This window comes from Mastomys coucha, unplaced genomic scaffold, assembly GCF_008632895.1.
Source record: "Mastomys coucha isolate ucsf_1 unplaced genomic scaffold, UCSF_Mcou_1 pScaffold18, whole genome shotgun sequence".
Classification (NCBI taxonomy): domain Eukaryota; kingdom Metazoa; phylum Chordata; class Mammalia; order Rodentia; family Muridae; genus Mastomys; species Mastomys coucha.
In genome coordinates this window covers 114,336,689-114,356,640 of record NW_022196900.1, presented here as the reverse complement: position 1 = coordinate 114,356,640, position 19,952 = coordinate 114,336,689, and the positions used below count along the sequence as shown (strand labels likewise).

Below are 19,952 nucleotides of genomic sequence, written 5' to 3'. Positions count from 1 at the left end.
GAGCATGCTCAAGTCCCCAGCCAAAGTCTCTGCTGTGGGTGCCATGCCCCCGGAGCTGGAGGACAGGATTCCAGGCCTGTTCATCTCCTGGGAAGCTGTGGTGCCGGTGTGGGTGAGGCAGCTCCACCCAGCCCTGCCAGGAAAGGCACGCCTCTGGGGAAGAGGACTGCTCTGCCCTCACTGTTCTGGCATAGGCAGGGATTGTGTCAAACGGCTTGAGCTCAGCAAGGCCAGGGAGGGGGGCTGCTTGTCTTGAGCCCAGCAAGACCTTTTTGCTTCTTTAACCTGTTGTACATCAGACATGTGGCCACTGTGGCTTGAGCAGAAATACATGGAGGGCAAACTTCCTGTCTGGGGCCAGTGAGAGGCTTCAGCCTGAAGAATCGCTGTGCCAGCCTGCTGACCAGTGTCTCACAGTGGGGTAGACCCCATGTGTATAACAGGGCTGTAGGCAAAGGCAGGGTCATGGGCCTGGTCTCACGCGGAATGGAGCAATATGCTCTGGCTGAGAAAGGGATGCAGTTGCAGGTTGGGATTGTTGGTGGATGTGATCAGTGTTTGGCTACAGGTGGGTCCCCTCCCCATAATAAAGGTAGTTAAGGTGGGGACACAGGCAGGCCCCCAGGGGGAGGATATGCTAGGCACACATAACTTATGATCAGAGCCCTAGCATTTACCACCTTCTGCTCTTCTGAGGGCCCCACTAGGGCAAATGGGAGACTCAGGGGACACTGTGACCCTGCCAAGGGTGGGCCTGTAGACACCCTAAAACAGGGCTGGGGGTGGGAACTAGCTCATCTTCTCAGTTTGGACGGTTCCAAGACCCAGCTGTGCCTGCCCGCCTGGGATTCAAGAAAGGCAGGAAGTTTACTCAAGCAGGGAGGATCTCATCATCTGAGCTGAGGACCAGGGAGCACGCCCGTCTGCAGATGGGGACTTCTGATATTAGGTCCCTGGCATGGGGCCTACAGCTACCCAAGGTGACGACTCAAGGCCCCTAGGCTAGGCTGGAAGATGGGTCAATAGGTCTTGGACTCAAAAGACTGCTGACTGCAGTACCCAAGAATGTTGCTTAGTGTGGTACCTGCTGCCCCCTGGTGCCTACCTGTGGGAGGGCCAGGCCTCAGTTCTACCTGTCTATAGGCACTCCTTACTGGCTGGTACACTATGAAAGGTACACTGCTGGGTGACAGGCATCTGGTTGTGCCTCTCAGCTGACCACTAGGAGGGACCCAGTGGGGCTGGTGTCAGACCCTACTGTGGGAACTGAACCCCAAGACTCCTACCCCAGGAGCTGTGCAGTCCTATGAGCAATGCCTACCTACCTACGGTGGTTCCACCACACCCTTAATGCATGGCTGTACGTATATACACATCCATCCCTGGGAGACATGTCAGTTAAGGAAGGAGCCTAAGAGCCTTGGGTACACCTGAGGCATCTCACAGCACAGCGACAAAACCCAAGGAGGTTGCCGGGCTCTGCCCAGCAGCCTCCAAGAGTCCTTGAAGGTCCTCTATGACAAAGCACCCTCTCTTCCAGCTCTTGAAATAGGAGTGCTATTTAGTAGCTTGTGCTGTCCCTGGGAACATTTGGGATGAGGGCTGGCTCAGCAGAGAGATGTGCTGATGTTTGTTCCTTCTGAGTGAAGAAGCAGGAATGAGAGAAAACACTGGGACCCAAGGAGGGGGGCACAATGGGATTAGAAACTTACACTGACTAGCTCCAGAGGCGACTCGGATAGCCAGCTGGGGCAGCCATAGTCCACTTGGGGCTGTGGGCATCTTCTCGGCAGCAGAGAAAGTGGATCTGGTCTCTGGGAGACCTCTTGTGCCAAGGCACTGTTTCCCACCAGATGAATACATGTGTATTTATATATTTATATATATATGTATATATATATATAAAAGATTATTTAACAGTTAAATACATTCCAACACTAGTGTCCCACAGGACAAATGCTGGGTTGGGTAGCCCTGGTACACGCACTGTCAGTTAATACTCCGGTGTGAACGCAGGTTCCTCGAAGTAAATCACATTCCTGATGAGGGATACGCAGACACGTCTGGCAGAGTGGGTATCTCACTTGGAGGGAACCTCGTATTTGAAGATGACGCTGAAGAGCTGGCCACCTAGACGCTCGGCCAGCCAGGCGTTCTTTACCACTGCCAGCTTCAGACTCTCGCAGCGCAGCAATGCATGGTAGTTGGTGTGGATAGCACGGCCCATTCCCTCGATGACGACCAGGTCGGCACCACGCTCTCGCACCAGCACAGCCAGTCCCTTGTCTAGGCGGCTTCAGGGAAGAAGGTGGTACCGGGGTTGGGCAGGGGACTGCACTAAGCACACTTTAGTGGACACCAACCTGTTCCCTTGGAAGTGGCAACCAGCAAGAGCACGGGGACCTTTCCCCAGCGCCTCTCCCTAACTGAGGCATGTATGTCCACACCCCAGTGCCTCTCCCTAACTGAGGCATGTATGTCCACCCAGACTCCCAGCAGTGGCCTTCCCCCTACTGGCCAGGACTCCACTTCCAGCACCACCCGTTTTCCTGATGCTCCCATTTCTGACATTTCCTTTGTCTAGTACAGCGTATCTCTCTGCAGAAAGCACTCAAGAAGAGGCCAACAAGATGGCTCAATGGGCTTAGGCATTTTGCTACCAAGTCTGATGACTTGAGTTTGGCCCATAGAACCCACATGGTAAAAGGCAAAACCAACCCCTGCAAGTTGCCGCGCGCACACACACACACACACACACACAGTGAGAGAGAGAGAGAGTAAATGATAAGTGAGTTGATGCCCGTGGGATAATGGGACAGCTCCCTGCTGCAGGCCGGTCCTGTAGCAGGGAGCCTGGGTCAGTTGCCCATCAGCCCTACAGGCCACAGGAAGAAACGGCCACATAGGTCATACTTAGGGCAAGCAGCGGCATGGCTGGTTTTGGTGCCTTGCAGAGCAGGATGAAGGAAGACTGGGTTACCTGAGATCTAGGCATGGGGAGCTGGAACCGGTCTGCACCAGCAGTAGCCTATCTTCTCTGAGTGCAGTGCTATAGGAAAGCATGTGGTCAGGGCCCAGTCATGGCCGTCTGACACTGACCCTCCTCAGCAACCCTCTGCATATCTCCCAGTACCGGTCAGGCCCACCCGCCGCCTGGCTCAACAGGGGTAGCCAGAACCTACCAGATGATGGGGTCCATGGCTGCAATTCGTTCTGCCACAATGAGAGACTCACTGTAGGTCACATCATTCAGGGCAGGGCCTGAGTTGCATGCCAAGATGACCTATGGTTGGGGGAGGGAGCAGCAGCTCTTTAGGACCTGAGCTGTTACTTCCGTGGCCCAGACTCACCACAGCCAACCCTGGCAGGCTCCAAGCTGCAGCCAACTGCAGGGCAGCAGGGCCCCAAACAACCTCAGGCTCTGTGGCTTCTGAGAGAGGCAGGGCTGTGCCCGGGGCTTTATTGCCTCCCATCCATCCCATCCTCAGCCTGCCTCCTGGATCGGGATAACCTCTCATGTATCCTCAAGCTTCCGGGTAAACGCCTTCCAGGAAACAGGAAGCAGAGAACCCAGGCCTTAAGCTACAGCCCACACCCAACAGGCCCGGGTGCTCCTTGTCCTCGCCTGCACTCACCTGCCACAAATGTAGGAGCTCTGACCACCGCCAGAAGCCCACAGCAACGCCAACCCCACCAACAGCGGAGAAGCCCAGGGGAAGGGTCCCGCCCACCCAGCCTTTTCACTCACCTCTGTCCCTCTAAAGAGTAGCTCCCTGACAAAGGGGAAGACTCCCAAAATGATGTCTATTCCACTGTTATCTGCGAAAATTAAGGCACATTTATGAGGGGGCCCCTGTAAGACAAAACCAGGACGTTCAGTTGGGAACAGGTGCACTCAAGCGTTTCACACTCCACTGCACTCTACACCCCCAACTCCCTGGGGGGCTGGGTCCAGCCACAGGGTCTCAGAGCGTAGGAGGCAACAGGGACAGGGCAGTTGGTCCCATGGTGAGATGACCCAGCCAGTGGTCACTGCAGGTCATACAGGGGCTGGGGACATCTTTTTTCCTGTGGTGCTAGGGATGGAACCCAGAGCCTCACACACACCACAACTAACTTCTTATTACTGAGTCACATCTGACACTGGGAATGGGAATTTCTGACATTAGATTCTTAGATTCTCAGCTGGTGGCTTGTAAGCTCTAAGTGGTGGGCTATGGGTTATACCTGTGTCCCAGGCCACTGTGTATGTGCTGTGTGTGTTATACCCATGTCATCGTAAGCCCAATGCCTTTGGTGGCCACCCTCTTTGGCTAGGTCCAGACTCTGTGCTCCAAACCCCAAGTGCAGAAGGAGAGGCACCTTACATACCTTTAACCTCTGGAGCCATTTGGTGTAGGAATCCACGAGCCAGGGCCGTTCTGTGAGGAGACAGGAACTCTAGTCAGGGAAGCTGAGGCACAGTGTCAAGCAAGGGCTTGTTTCAGCAAGGCTCTCGCATCCCCTGAGCAACATGGTTGCACAGCCACTAGGAACTGCCCCATCCTGATCTTAACTTCTGCAGAGCCAGACAGACTACACAGGGTCCATACCTTGCAACTTTCTCTTTGCTTCTTCAAACCCAAACTGGGGGTCTGATTCCAAGACACTGTAGAAATGAGAAAATTAAACAAAGCAAAAACCACAAACGAAGCCCAACCTTACCACTCCTCCCCACGGCAAGGTACCTCCCCTCAGGAGCCAGCGCTGCTCACGGTAGAGCACACTGCAGACAGAAACAAATACTTTCAGTATGGCTTTAAAGCTCAGGCCTGCTCAGGGCGGTGGAGCTAGCTCCTTCTAGGACTGGCTACCACATACTGGGGTCTGCACCTCAAGTGGGCAGCTGGAATGAGGGTGAGGCAGGAGAGTGAACAACCCTTTGCGATGTGCTCGGATACCAGTCAAGTAGCAGAGTCACCCAGTGAGGCTGGGGCTTCGGGTGAATCACCATGGAGACAGTGCCTCTACAGCTGCCCCGGGAGAGGACCCTCAATGCTCCTTAGAAAGACACTTGTCCCAGTGTTCAGCAGGTGCCAGCGCCTTTGCAAAGCACCTTGGTTACGTCAGACACCAAATAGGGTCAATCCCTGCTGTATAACTATGAATTTGGACTTCTACCCTGAAGATGTCAGCCCTAAGGCACAAGTCGACCACACCATGATGTATTGCCTGCCCACATCTCTGGCAGCACAAAGACCTATGACTTTGTGTTCTTGCTCATCACTGTTAAAGTGGGGCCAACCAACCCAGAACAAGTGGCTCTGGGTCTAGACAGCCTGGTGGCAGAATGGCATACTTCTGTCACAGAATAACCAGTTCTAAGCCACCTCAGAGGGAGAAAGATCAGGTGCGCAGACCTCAGACACCTACTCAGACACAGCCTTGGCTCCCCAGTCAAAGACATTCCCAGCTAACAGACCCTTCACCAGGGCCAGCTGCCGCTCCTCCCAGCCTAGTGAGTCCAGCGAGCGTGTCACACTCTGAAAGCACTTTAGCGCGAGGCCATTTTCTTTTTGCTTCACCTATGGGAAAGATATACAGGCACTGCTTTATTGGTGCTCACTCTGAAGGTGGCCCGCACCACTCCTTGTCCCCTCTTGGGAGGTCTCTGCAGGGTGGCAGATGAGGGGGCTCACTGAGGACTGCAAACACTCACTAACCAGGGAGAAGGGGACACTTGGTGTCTGTTCCCGAGAGGTGCTGCTCAGCCTGGAGGTACCAGGCTACTCACTTGGGGCAGTCCTCAGGTCTACCTGGTGTCAGGTGAAGCAGGGAGGCATTTTGGCCAACAAGATTAAGTGGAGTCAGGAGGACACCAGGTACGCACCCCTAGAGGCCACTGTGCATGGGCAGGTGAGGAAGGACAAGATGGCTGACAACAGGGAAAGAAAGGGCCCACGGCTCCTAGCCAGAGGGACAGGGGAGTGCTAACACACGGCTGCACCCCAGCTCCCGGAGTAGAGCTGTGCACCGAGAACTAGCCAGGGTGAGCTCAGACCTCCTGAGGTTGGCACAACAAAATGCTACTGAGCCCTCTGCACTCTACTTGTAGCCTATGTGGCTCACCTTGGAGTAGGGATCTGGGAAGTTGAATTCATTCAAACAGTGTTCTCTTGTGTCCAACAGGCTGCGCACAGTCAGCGTCCCATACGCACTGGGGACAAAACCAGGATGGAGTATGGCTGAAGAAGACAGGTCTCACAGAGCCCAGGAGAGCCGAGTGCAACCCTAGCACACAGCCAGCAAAGTCCTTGCTGCATGGGCTTCATCCTCCCACCAGGCCAGTGGAGGTCCCTGTGCCACGAAGGGAACCCTTCCTCAGTGTCCACAGGCAGGGGCTGGCCTGGGGTCACAGGACTCACAAGGGCTGGTGCCGGAGGGTCTGCAGTTTGCCCCAGTACTTCTGCCGAAACTTCTCTGCCCTCTCAACTGCATCCATGGATTCTGGCTGGCTGGCCACAGCTCGCTTCACCACCTGCCAACAGCAGGAGTCAAATAAGCTCTGCTAGAGGCAGCATAGGCTGAGGGCAGGCACAGCCTGGTGGGGCACACTTGCACAGCTACAATCACAGTAATGGTGATAGTGCTGTCTGTCTGGTCCTCCACCCTTGCGTACATCCTGCTGCTGCTTTGGGAGACAGAAAGAGACCATGGCACTTCCTGGCAGCTACAAAGACTAAGGCTCTGATTTATTCCAAGAGGAGCTGCTTGGGACCCAGGGCTGTGTCCCTCACTCACCACATACTCAGATGTCTGAAAGAGTGTTGGACATTCCTACTGTGAGCCTGCCTGAGCTCGAGGTTTAGCTGCTGCAGCCCTGCCCCAACACCTCCCAGAAGCTGGCACTACCACTGTACATAGTGCTGGCATTGGAAAAGGTAGGAAAAGGAGGTTATGGTTTCAATTTGAAGTGCTCCCAAAAAAGCCCATGTGTTGAGGGCTTGGTACTCAGAGGCGGGCCTTCGGAAGGTGAGCTCTTCACTGACAGATTCAAAATGTTAAGACTATTGTGAAGTAGAATATGGGAGGTGGGACCTGGCTGAGGAAAAAGTCACTAGGGGCTTGCTCTGGGGCAGGAGGGGGGTGAGGGAGAGTGTTTGTGTATGTGTCCTGAGATAGGACCTTACTATGTAGCCCTGGTTGGATTTGAACTCCCTATGTAGACAAGATTGGCCTCAGACTCACTGACACCTGCATGCCTCTGCCTCCTAAGTACTATGAGCAAAGGCATGCGGCACCAAACCGCTTGGAAGGGTAACTCTTGCTTTGGCCCTTCCGACCTCTCCCTCTCTGCTCCTGGTTACCACAGAGTAGGCAAGCAGCTTTGCTGTAGTGTGCCCTGCCTCGCCACAGGGTCTTCCTACTGTTTCTGTCAGATTCTGACACAGAGACAGAAAACAAAGAAACAGCAACACAAAGTAACATCCAGACAACCCAATTCACTTCAGAATCACAATAGGTGCCTGGCATGGTGGTGCAGGCTGCTATACTCCCAGCACTCAGCAGGCTGGATCTCAAGTACACCCAATCTTGGACTACAGAGTAAAAACCCTTTCTCCAAAAAACCGCTAAAAGCAAGGAAGCCTGTGTGATAGCTTGCTTGCTGAACAAATGTAAACAGTGAAGGCACGTGCTGCTCTGTAGAGGCTGTGTCATGATGTCACATCCTTACCCTACACCTTGTCAGAGCAGGCACACTCTTTCCTTACTAAGACCACAAGACCTCTGGAAAATGTCTCTGCCCTCTTCCCCTTTTTTCCCCGTTGACCCTTATAGGGATGGAGTCAGCTGAGCCCAGGAGCAGCCCAGGTACTGGGAGACCATACGGTCTCCACTTGCTGTGTCTTGGCGCCTCACCCCATCCAGGGCCTCCTCAAAGCACGTGAGCCAGTACTGACGGGCTAGAGCATCATCAGTGAGGTCTACTGTGTCAGGCACATAGGAGGACGGGTCCAAGAGGAGGGGCAGGTTGACCAGGGGCCTCTCCAGCCGATCCATTTCCAGCAGGTCAAACTAGGAGGACAAGAAGAGGTCAATGGAAAGGCACTGTCAGAAAGGTCACAACTCTGACGTGAGCTCTGGCTTTCAACATGAATGCAACCACTCCACCTGCCTTCCGGCAGCACCAGCCAGACTTCCTGGATTCTGCCATGGCTTGGCTGTGGAGTGGGTCTACACTTGAAAACTTCAGATCAGGGTGGCTCCCTGAATCACCACCCCTTGACTGTCCCCTTAATCCCATGGCAGCCTGTAATTCCTAAGCTGGCCCTGGCTGCTCGCACACCAGCTCATGTTGCTTCCCTCCCAGCACTCAGCCTGAGTTCTATCTCTGGTTCTCAACAGTTCTGGGGAGCCGCAGTGCTAAGTCCCACCAGCCCTCTGGCTCTCGGTCTCATCTATGGAGGTTCTGGCAGACCCATGCTGGTATATGCCCTGGTCTGGTTTCTGTCTTGCCCAGCTGATGTGCTGTCTACAAAGCACTACAGGGCTGTTCCTCATGCACTGTCCCTGAGTCACAATCAGGAAGACCAGACACTTAGGCGGCCACATGTATTCTGGAGCCATGGCTCATCTGAGAGGGACTGAAACAGCGTGTGCACAGCAGTGAGGTGAGCTGTGCTATCTGTGCCCAGCAGCAGCTCTTGGCCCAGAGAAGTGAGACCTCTGCTCCAAGGCCACCTTTTTTTGACCTCAAGTGTCTATCAGCCACACCACGCTCCTGAACTCAAGCCCCTTCAGCCAGGGGATTTCAACTGCAATGACTGAACATGAACTCTGGGTTAAGACTCACAGCTTGGACAAAGTCACAGGGGTAAATGCTTACAAACTCTGGGGACACATACAGGTGGCAAGGTTAGCAAGAAATGGGCAGGGGTTACCTACATTAACCACTGGCTCACCACTGAGCACTCCAGCCTTAGCGCCCTCTGTGCATGAGAACACACAGCTCTCCAGCTTCACATCACTAGTTACTACACTACCAAGTTTCCCGCTCTGAAGGTCTTGCCATTGCCAGGGTCTTGGCTGGCTTTCCTAGCAGAGATTTCAAGCCTTAGTTCTGCCTCTCTTGGCAACATACGCCTCTAATGACTGCTCAGCACCTGCATGCCGGCTGCGTCTCTGTGACGCAACATCCCAGCACAGGTTATGCAGGCTCCAAGGTGTGGGACAGAGCTGGGCAAGCACCACTCACCCTGCGTGTTCTACTGAGGGGAGCAGAAGCCACCTTTCAGTTTGGACAGAAGGACAACTTTTGCTTGCTTGTTGTCTCCCTCCATCTCAGGATCCATGTGGCAGGCCTCAGCATGGCCACTTGATGAATTTAAAACCAAGGGTGGGAGATGCCCATTTCAGAGTAGTCGTTCCCCGTCTGGCTTGGCCCACAGACAAATGCCCAGGGGGCATGTGGAGCACTCTCACTGGAGAGGCCCGGGCTCACTACCAAGGGATGCTGGGTCGACACAGTGCCAGCAACTGTGTCCGAGGGCAATGGCTTATTTCCTGCTTCTAGAAGTTGCCTTTTACTCCAAGTGCTCTTTCCCAGACATATATGGCATCTGAGTTACAAAAGCTCCACAGCCAACTGTCAGACGGCCAAACAGATCGCAAAATGGTTACTACACCATAGTGGCATCTGACCTGCCCATGCCTGGCAGGAGCCCTCATCAAGAGGGCTGTAATGAGGCCTGTGCTAAGGAGTATCCTAACCCACCAGCTCCACAGTGCTCAGCCTGCCTCTGGCCAGGTGAGCCCAATATCTGCAGTCACAGTGAATTTCATCCTATGTGGAGACGTGACGAATGGATCTAGAACATTCCAGGGAGAGCGGACTTCCCAAGAAACAGAAAGCTGCTGGCAGCAAGCTCTGACAAAGGCAGGCCTACTCTTTGCTCTTGTCGCAGACATCACAGCAGCTGCCGGCTCGGTGCTATGCACGGAACACCAGGCCCCTCAGGTTCCCAAGGGCTCTAGAAGCCCTCATGCCTCCTGCCCTCAAGTCTAACTTGTCATCAACATAAAACCAGCCTGTGTGGTGAGAGGCCACAGTGGAGACGGCTGGGCAGGCTGCTCCGGAAGGGCCTGCTACTCACTGTGCCGCTCCTTGCCCGCTGTGTCGGGCACAGCTCGGGCGACGTGCTCATCAGCCCGGAGCTGGCTGCGTAGTTCTCACCCCAGCTGTACTGGTTAGGATCTGGAAAAACGAGAAGCTGGTCACCGTGTCAGCCTCGCCCTTGATTCAAAGGGGAAAGTAGAGGAGGAAAAGGGATAAAATCATTGGTCTATTTACACGCTACGGATTACCCCTTTCTGTGGCTTCCTTAAGCCTCATGTCCCACCCCCTGGTCCCAGCTCTCCCACCCAGATGCCCAACCAGGGGCACAGGCCACGTCCTGCACAGCCAGCCACTGCTCACTGTGGTGACTCTACTCACTGTCTTGCTCTGCTCCTTTTAAAAATGCCCCGATGGCTCCCAGGTAGCCTTCATGTCTCAGGAAGAGTGCCTGGACTTCACCCTGCCCCAGCCCAAGCCCACAGATAACGGGGTCAGTGTCCAGTCAGATCCACTGTGGACCCACCACACTACTGTGCCAGCCTCTTCAAGGCTGCCTGACAGACGCCCTGCCAACAGATGGCACCTGCATGCCACTGGCTAGCCCGCCGAAGTGGAACCTGACAGGAAGACAGACTCCACAAGGCCGCCTTGAGCTTGCTACTGCCTATTCCTGAGTGCCAATCTGTAGCATTCCGCTGGCCCAGATACTGCGGACCCACGTGAGGTTCCCTCACTAAAGGACAGCCCCTGATTGCCCTTCCTTGTAACAGGCTTACACTCAAGGCACAGAATGCTAAACTGGCCAGGAGGAAGGTGCAGTTGACCAGAAGGTCTGGGTGCATGGGAGGGCCATCAACCTATAGAGACTTATCTTCCCAAGGAGCCTGCTCAGAGCACAGCAACGTGCCCCTTGGGTATGAGTTCTGGTCAGCATGTTGCCATTTGGGGAGACTTTCAGGGGTATGTTGGAACAACCAGGATGAGCTGAGCCCAAACCAGCACAGGGACAGGAAACTGGGTGCAGTCACCTTGGAGAAGAAGTTAATGCTGTAGGTGATTGTGCGCATGGTCACAGGGTGACCCCGGATGAAGAAGCCCCCAAAGTAGACCCTGTCTAAGCCGTGAAGCTTGGCGTAGAGACAGGCGAGCTGTCCAATATCATTGCTGATCATGTGCAGCAGACTCTTGGCCATGTCCTCTTTGGAGAACTCTGAGAGGGGAATGAAAATAGAACTCAGGGGGTGAGGTCAGTGTCACGGGGTGACAGACAAGCTGGAGGGGACAGGGCAGGAAAAGAGCTCTGAGATGTGAGTCCAGATTCCATCCTGGATGAACAAGGCTTCATTTTCAAGAAAAAACAAATATCCTAACTATTTTTCCTAGCTTGTATTTTCTTAGAAACAGAGGCTGAGGTATATTCTAATGAGCTAGAGCAGGATTCTGGGAAGGTGAGCCCTGGAGGCCCAACAAGAACAGTCTTAGGGGATCTGTGAGATCTGTCTCTCCACACTAGCAGGCAGAGTGATGTCCTGGGCACTGAAGCTGGCTGTGGCTGAGTCATGAAGGGCAGATCCCGGCAGGTACCTCTGTCAGCAGTGGCTGACTTCCCAAAACTGCTTGCAATGAGATTGCCACTCAGGCCCAGGGTCTGGTGGGCCCCACCATAGATGTCCTGGACCAGCATGTCAACGTTGGCATGCCGGCCTCTGGAAGCCAGCTGCAGCAGCTCATCAAACTTCTGTGGAGGCAAAGCAGAGCAGAACAGGGTAGTGAGGGCCTAGCAGCCAAGGGACCCTCACCACCCTGGACAGCAGAGAGGAGCCTGTGCAGTCAGATATGAATGGCCCTTCCTCAGCACACAGGACAAGGGCAGGGCCTGGCAACCTGGATGCAGAGCTCTGGCAGTTCAAAGCCCTTGCCCTTCAGAGTGTACACAGCTCAGTCATGGGGATCTAAGGCCTCTCACTAGAGCCAGGGTAGAGGCCTGGAAGTGGCTCCTGCAGACATGCACCAGGGACCTTCTAAGGGCCACAGAGGGGTAACGTTCTGCAGGGAATACCTTTGTTTTGGTGAGCAGAGCGCCAAGCCCCCAGAAGGTGCCTCCTCCAATGGAGCTTCCACCAATCCACTCAAACCGGTCCTCTGTCTCCACCTGAGGAAGAGAGGGCATGCATTGGGGCTGCAGGGCACACATAGGCCGATAGGATGCTGGGGTCAGGGCTGCTATATCCTTCTTCAAGAGTTTCTGCCATACTCTTCTAAGTGAACCATCAGTGGCACCAATGCAAGTGGTAGGTGCTCAACTATCATGCCAATGATGGCTGTATGAAGGGTCAAATTTGTGTCCATGCCCAGTAAAGGCTGTAACACAGCATACACACAGTCAGCAGGCGCTGGAGCCACTCAGCTGCCATTCTGTGGACTCTCACCTTCACAATGGAGACGCCAGAGCCAATGTTGACTAGGAGGTAGGGGAAGATGTTGGGGTGATTTGTCTGAAATCGAAACTCTGGGTCTGAGTCTTTCTGGTACATGAAGGCCTCGTGTGGGATGTTCTTCAGCACGAAGTTGCACCCCTTAATCAAGCAGGTCATTACATCCTCTTTGTCCACCCTAGAAATTAAAGAACCTAGTCACAAGAGTCAACCATGGTGCACTTGCTAGGAGGCAGCACAGAGCAGCCAGACTCTGCCCACGAGGGCTACCTAGGCAGCACCCAAACACAGCACCACAATCAACACGGAAGCTCAGGGCCTCTCACCACACTGCAGGCACCACAGGTAAGGTCCTTACTCACTTGAGACGCAGCTTCTCCTCAATGAGGTCCTTGAACTTGTAGGCTCCACCCCCAGTGGCCTGGATGACCTTGGTCTCAGTGTTGACTAGGTGGTCTCTGATGAAGTCCAGGCAGGCTTCCATGTAGGTATTCTCAAACTTGATGAAATGCAGGCGAGCTGTGATCTCCTCCTGAACTGAGATCTCATAGGGCGGCTCATGGTCCTGTTCCATGTCCTGGAAAGAGCTAAGAAGTCTACAAGAGGCAAGGATAGCCCCGAGCACCCTGCCCCAGCACATTAGGCATTTACTCAACTGTGATACACAAAATAACTGATGTTAGCTTAGGCCAAGGCACAGACAGCAGAGAGAGGAAAGAGGCCTGCATACCTTCAGACTTCAGACAAGGAGCAGGGAAAGGGGAGGCACTCTCACAAAGTGTAAGAAAGGACACCTCATAAGGAATTAAGGAAGAGCAATCAACTCCAGGACCATAGTGTTAAAATATGTAAACAGCAGAGGACAACAAACAAAAATGACAATATGAAGTCCAAGGCTGGCAGGAAGCAGCCACCCTGTCCAGCCCCAATGATGTACTTGCCTACCCACCATGAAGGGCTCACCTTTCCTGGGTGGTCAAAAGACCTCACTTTGGCCACTTTGTGCTGTACGGTGGAATAGTACGCCAACTTGGTCAATGATCCACCTATGAGGAGAAGACAAAAACCACAAAAAATTCAGAACAGTGCAAAGGAGACCCTGAGATCCACCTCCTTCCTCTAAGCTCTCAGGGATACTCTGACATTTCAACTGCCTCTTCCTTGAACACTCTGTCTGTGCATAAGGAGTTTAGTGCTTTATGATTGAAGTCACAAACGAGAGGAGAGGGTACCAATCACTGTGAGAACATTTTTTTCTTCCCGCTCAGGTTCTTAACTAATCTGAGTTCAAGGCTTCCCTCCCCATGCTCACAAAGCCCCTGAAGCAGGGCCAGAACAAGTCTGCTTTGGAGTGCACTTGGCTGTCCCTGGTTTTAAAGAAATTTAGTTGTCAAGTGCTAGGGAGAGGCTCCGTTGATAAAGCATTAGCCTTGCCACTGTGAGAGGCTGAGCTCAGATGCCTAGGACCCATAGGATGGTAGTATGTGCTTACAATCCCAGCAATCACAAAATGGGAAGAAAAAACAAATTCCTAGGGCTCACTGGCCAGCTGGTCTAGCCTACCTGGTAAAGCTCCAGGCCAGTTAGAGATAAAAAGGGGAAGAAAGGTCTGAGGAACAGCCTGACCTGGGCCTCTGACCACCCCTCTCTAAATACGAGTTACAAAGCCAGGCCCAGAGGTGCAGCAGACCTGTAATCCCATCTAACTGGTAGGCAGAGGCAGAGGCAGGAGGGTCACAAGTTCAAGGCCAGCCCAGGCAGCTTAGTGAGATCCTGCCTTACAATAAAACACGAGATGTGGGCTGAGGGCTGAGGACACGATGGAAGTGTGGTCTACTGTGCATGGAATGTCTTCTTCCAGCCATAAAAAGAGTGATGTCATGTTATTTGCAGGAAAGGGGAAACAAGTAGAGATGATCAAATTTGGTCAACCAAGCCAGTCTCATAAAAGACGAATGCACATTCCTCTTATTTGTGCTTTCCTGGACTTTATACAGGCATGTAAAACCGTGTGTGTGTGTGTGTTTGGAGCAGGGCGGGGGGAGGGAAGGGGGGGAGAAGAGAAGTAAGATGTCTGGGGAGACAAAATGAGGAGAGGGAGGAGCACAAGCAGGGAGCACAAGCAGAGATCTCAAGTGGAAATATCCCCGGCATACAAGGCACATGTATGAAGAGTTAAAAAACACACTACAAAGAGAGGGATGGGATGTAGCTCGGTGGTAGACATGAAATAAGCAGACCTGTCCGTCCACATCTGACCTCTCTTCTTAACAGGTCAGGGTGGGTAACACACGGCATCTTTGAGATGCACATTACCCACAGGGACTGAGGGTCAGGAGTGGCCCCAGCCTTCAGGACATTACCCACAGGGACTGAGGGTCAGGAGTGGCCCCAGCCTTCAGGACTTTGAGCCCATGGAGCAGCCCAAGACCCACATGTAGGCAAGGGAAGTAAGCCAACAGCCTTCACGGGCCCCAGGCTCTTTTGCTTGCTGTTTTTAAAGATTTCGTTTTTATGTTTTTTTAATTTGGGGGGGTTATTTTTATTTCATGTATATGGATGTCTTGCCTAAATAAATGCCTGAGCACCACATCAACACAGTGCCTGAAGAGGCCAGAAGAGGGTGTCAGTTCCCCTTGTGAATGGAGTTACAGGTAGTTGTTGGCTACCACATAGATACTGGGAATTGAACAGGTGTCCTCTTAAAGAATGGTCAGTGTTTTTTTCCTACTGCTTATCCACTTTCTTTAGTTTGTGAGGCAGGGTCTTGGTATGTAGACCGAGCTGGCCTTGAACCTAGAGTTCCATCTGCTTCTGCCTCCCAAGCTGGGATTAAAGGTATGCACCAATTGTCACATGTGGAGTCTGGCAGGCTCTCCACATCTTCATAGAGCCCTGTCACCCATGGAATTCTGCACACTGCCAACCTCTGGGCTCCAGAAAAAGCACAAGTCCTTTGTCCACTTGAGCCACACACTCCAGGGAGAATTGCCCAGAGTTCCAAAGAAGGAAGTGCCAAGGACAAGCCCCTGCAGGCAGAAAAGACACCTTCCAGTTTGTAGTTGCAATTGCAGATTCACAGGCCCCCACGTGACACATGGGGAAAATGGGAATGTCTGCATCCCACTTCAACTGCGCCTCTCAGAGGCCTGATGAGGCAAAGGTTTCTCAGTGGCAGAGTAAAAAGGCTAAGTTATTTGCAAGTGTTGGCTTTGAGGAAATACTAAGGGACTACAGGAGAGCAGATACTCAAATTTACAGATGTGCAGGACCAAGGTGTTGGAGGTCAGAGTTCTCGACTCAGTGAAACTGACATAATGCAGTCTGTCCTGGCCAAGCAGGACACAGAGAGACCCATTTTTGGTTTAGTGAGTATATCATGAGCTTAATCTCATCCCTGGCCGTAGTCCTAAGCCTCCTGATCTTTCTTTCCTGCCCTCAGGCTTGTCTGTTTCTAAATGCTTTTGTAACTCACTCTGCGGACGCTCTGTTTCCTATAAGACAAGACTGCAAACGGACAGAGATATGCTTTAAGCAGTTCATCGGAAATCACAGGAAAGCCACTGAGATGGATCAGGGAGTTAAGGTGCTTACTGTCTGGAGTTTGATCCCCAGAACCCACATGGTGGAGGGAGAGAGTCCCACCAAGTGTCCTGACTTCCACAGGTACACCACAGCACCAGGAAAGGGCAGAAGAGCCTTGCGTTTATTACCCTTGAGTCTCTTCCTGCCTGTGTGCCATTCCTACTGCCTGAGTTTCCAGAAGTGAATCAACTCAGCTGACATCAGCATCTCCATCCAAGAGAAAAGGGCTGGCCAAGAAGACAGAGCAGCTGAGCCCTCCTGGCTCCGGGGACACAGTGAGGAGAGAGGAAACGGGACAAGTTTGTTTTTAAACATCACTGTGGCAAGCATGTTTTGTAGGTGCCTGAGCTGTCAACCCCATCCTGAGCTGTGATCTCCCATCAGTTGCAGGAAAAAAAGGGAGAAAAAAAAAAGATAGGAAGGAAGGATGAAAGAACAAAAGAAAAAAGGTCTGTTCTCAGGAACGCATGACCTTCCAAGCTCAGATTCAGGACCCAGACTGACAGAAGCAAAACCCAACACTGAACATCCCCTGCACTGACCTTCTGTCAAGACAGCCCATGTCTGGCCTCAGACCTTCAGCGTGAGGGCGCTCTCCACTACAGCTCATGTCTTATGGCTTCTGGTTAGATAGTCTCTGAGTGCCACATGGACTACCCGAGGCGAACCCTATTTTCTCAACTGCCTGATGAAGTTTGAATTCATTTTCAACTGCTTTCCAGACAGAGTTATTTAATTTTGCCTCCTTCCCAATGAACAAGTGTAAGACCACAGGACAAAGCACAAGACCTAGCCCTGGAGTGCGGGTTTCAGAATCCTGGAACAGCAGCCTTGGGGCCTTTGGTAAGGTCAGGTTGTGACAGTCCCCTCTGCTGGGGCTGCAAGCTCGTCACTTCTAGCCTGGTATACAGCTAGTCACCAAGTTATCTCTGGTGTTATAGACTCTTGGCTGGTGCCTACTCCACCACCCTCCTGAGCCCTTGATAAAGCTGGAGCACATTTGCTTTCTCATCCACTACTCATTTCTCCCAAGAAAGAACACGTCCGAGAGATAACCCAAAAGCAAGAGGGCAGGGAACATATTCAAAAGTAAAGAGAATCTTCACAGTCTCTTAACAACCCAGGCTTTTCAAGGAGGCTAAGCGCCAGCAGCACATCCATTCATTCGTGGAGGTAAGTCAAAAACAACAGATGTTGCCCGGCTGTGTGGGGCCTCATTGACCACACGGGAAAAAAACGTCACAAGCAGTTCGGTGCAAAGCTCCTCAATAACTGGATGCAGAGCAGAGTGTTTAGGGGATGGGGTGGGATTGGGGGGGGGGGTGCGTGTTGGCCAGCTCCTATCCTGGATCTGCTATCTACGAATCGAAAGACCCCAGAGAAAGCTAGCCTTCTGTGCCTTGGTCTCCACATCTGCACACCAGGGAGATGATAGAACCTCCATGAAGATTTGTTAGTGGGCATGAGGCTGCCCAACGCGTGAAGGGGATGGAAGGTGGGCCTGTAGCGGGTCGACAGGAAGGTGAACCACCAGCCACGCAGGAGGCGACGGCCGTAGCCACGGTCCACGCTGGGAGCTTTACACCCAGCGCTCGACAAGTGACCAGGCCCAACGTCTCCACAGCTGTCTGGAAAGCTGGAGCTCCGGCGGACTGCGCCGCGGGGCCAAGGCCAGCCACATCCCGGGGTATCAGGACCCCCGAGGCCACCCGCCCCGCCCGCCCCTCCACCGTGCCCTCACAAGCCCATCGGCGCTGCGCGGACTACGAGGCCCGACGTGCCCCGCTCCAACCGCGCAGCGCCTACCGGGAGCTGGAGTCCGACAGCGGGCTCGGTCCCGCACCTTGACGCTGCACACACTATTAGTCCCAAGAGGCTGTGCGGCGACCCGTGAGGCTGTGCGCATGGCCCGCGCCCCCGCCCTTCGTCCTTCCCGCCGCCCCCGCTGGCCGCCCGCGCCCGCTGCTCCGGCCACTCTCTCGAGTACCCGGTCTGTGTCTACCTATATCAATGGCGAAGCGCTTAGCGTTCTCCAGGTTGCGGAAGATCTCGTCGGGGGGCAGCGTGATGCTCTTGTCCAGACTGTCCCCGCCGCTCCCGCCGCCACTCGCTCCACGCTCCGCCATTTTGAAAGTGCCCGGCCAGCCTCATCAGCCATGGAAATATATGCGCATATAATTGACTGCTAAACGACCGCGCATAAATTATGCTAATTATCCCCGCCCCCTCCGCCTGCGCGGGAGGCCAGGCCACCCGACTGTCCTAGACAAGTGTCCTAGAGGCCCGGACTGCGGAATGGAGGGCCGTTATTCTCCAAACTACCAATATGAAGCTTTTGGAATATTGTTCTTTCGCTGAGCTGGCTAGATGCTAACTTGGGTTGAGCCTGGCGATCCTGCTTTCAGATTCCTGCTGTGAGGTTGGCCCTGCGTCCTGCTGTGATTTCTGCTAGGGTGACCCATCATCCTGATTTCCCAAAGACGTGGGACCTTCAATTCTAAAACTTCCATGGTAATTGGAGTAGTTTTCTACATTTGAGGAATGCCCAGCCATGGAGAAGGGATATGGAATAGAGTCGTGTTCTGCAGCTGGGGCAGAATCTTTAATGGCAGAATCTGCAGAAAGTATGGGGGAAAGAAGAAAGGGTTTCTGGAAGAGGGGGCAGGGCTCCAAAGTGGAGGTGATCTGGAGTTCCTGTTGACTTAAGTCCCTTGAGAGAGAGCACCGTGTCCTCCAAGAGGCCCATCACTCACTTAACTTGCTCTCAGGTTCTGTCTGCAGGCTGTTGCTTACTGACTTGCCAGGCTCCTGGAGCACAGGGTGGAGGCAAAGCACAGACTCAGCTAGCTGCCTTATATCTAGATTGATTCAGGGAGGAGGCAGCCTTGTATGTGCCTGCCAGCAGAGTGGGTGTACTCTGGATGGGAGAACCTGCTCCAGGGTGGCAGGGCTCCTGAGAGTGAGGTGACCCAGCAACCTCAGTCCCTGTAAGTGGGGTATGCCTGGCCTGTGTTTAGAAGGACACTCCCAAGAGCAGTGGCCTCCTCCTAAGCTAAATGAGTGCAGATGAGGTTCCCTGTCCTTGCTTACTATATGTGGGGTCCTCAGGTGGTCACTGGCAGAGTAGATAGATAGAAAGGAATAAGAAGGGGAAGTTGATGAACTGCTGGATGGGAAAAATCCAAGTCGGGGGAGGGGCCACATCTGTGACTTTGTCATTTAGAAGACATGTAGACACACCTTCCCACTCCTTGCTCCGTGGGTTTTGCCTTTGAGATGCCTGGGAACTGTGGTTCTGGGGCCCTTTGAACTTGACCAACCTTTGATAGCCTGCCTTAAAGCAGACGCCCCGTCTTAGACAATGGACGGTACCTACCAGGTTCATGGCTTGAATGAAATGGGTCAGCCCTGGCCCTGGTCACCTTATGGAAGGGACGGCATTTATAAAATGCCTAAGTAGGTGAATTAAGGGAAGCGGGAGCTAGAACGGATACTTTTTTCAGGTTGGGCACAGCGGAGCCCCTTGCTGCAGCAAGAGGTCCACTGAGGCCCTCAGCTTCCTCTCAGTGGACAGAGCAGAGAATCTCCAGCTGTTAGGATCCCTTCCCCAAACCTCGCCTGCGGAACTAGCGGAAACCCGGAAACCCGCAGTGGCCACCCAGGTCTTGTTCACCGTGAGAGCAACAGCTCTATACGCCCCTCTCCTCTTCACCTCCTGCCCTCTTTTTCTCTGTCAGAGGACCACTAGCAAGCACCCCTCCTGATCCCAGTTTGTGAACATGGTAGATCACATTGTTCCACCTCCGGTAACGGGGCAGGCCATCCCTATGGCTGTC

At 53.4% G+C, this 19,952-nt stretch overlaps 1 protein-coding gene across 3 annotated transcripts; it reads right to left on the bottom strand.

Moving 5' to 3' along the window:
• Positions 1–1,847: 1,847 nt before the first annotated feature.
• Positions 1,848–19,862, bottom strand: Pank4 (pantothenate kinase 4 (inactive)). 3 transcript variants are annotated; one of them, XM_031379727.1, is made up of 19 exons: positions 17,923–18,089; positions 13,495–13,577; positions 12,894–13,108; positions 12,526–12,709; positions 12,156–12,248; positions 11,681–11,834; positions 11,125–11,306; positions 10,475–10,556; positions 10,134–10,234; positions 7,900–8,055; positions 6,405–6,517; positions 6,109–6,196; positions 5,413–5,564; positions 4,593–4,648; positions 4,372–4,421; positions 3,749–3,853; positions 3,183–3,283; positions 2,981–3,049; positions 1,848–2,294 (listed from the first exon to the last, which is right to left on the bottom strand). In XM_031379727.1, the coding sequence occupies exons 1-19, from the start codon at positions 18,020–18,022 to the stop codon at positions 2,081–2,083; spliced, it is 2,298 nt and encodes a 765-aa protein (XP_031235587.1). In that variant the 5' UTR covers positions 18,023–18,089; the 3' UTR covers positions 1,848–2,080. The 3 variants fall into 3 exon arrangements, 2 of the variants coding, with proteins under 2 accessions (XP_031235587.1, XP_031235586.1); XR_004121235.1 differs by lacking the exon at positions 17,923–18,089 and adding an exon at positions 18,119–19,862 and having other exon boundaries at positions 1,859–2,294; positions 3,749–3,819; XM_031379726.1 differs by lacking the exon at positions 17,923–18,089 and adding an exon at positions 18,119–19,862 and having other exon boundaries at positions 1,859–2,294.
• Between the last annotated feature and the right edge of the window lie 90 nt (positions 19,863–19,952).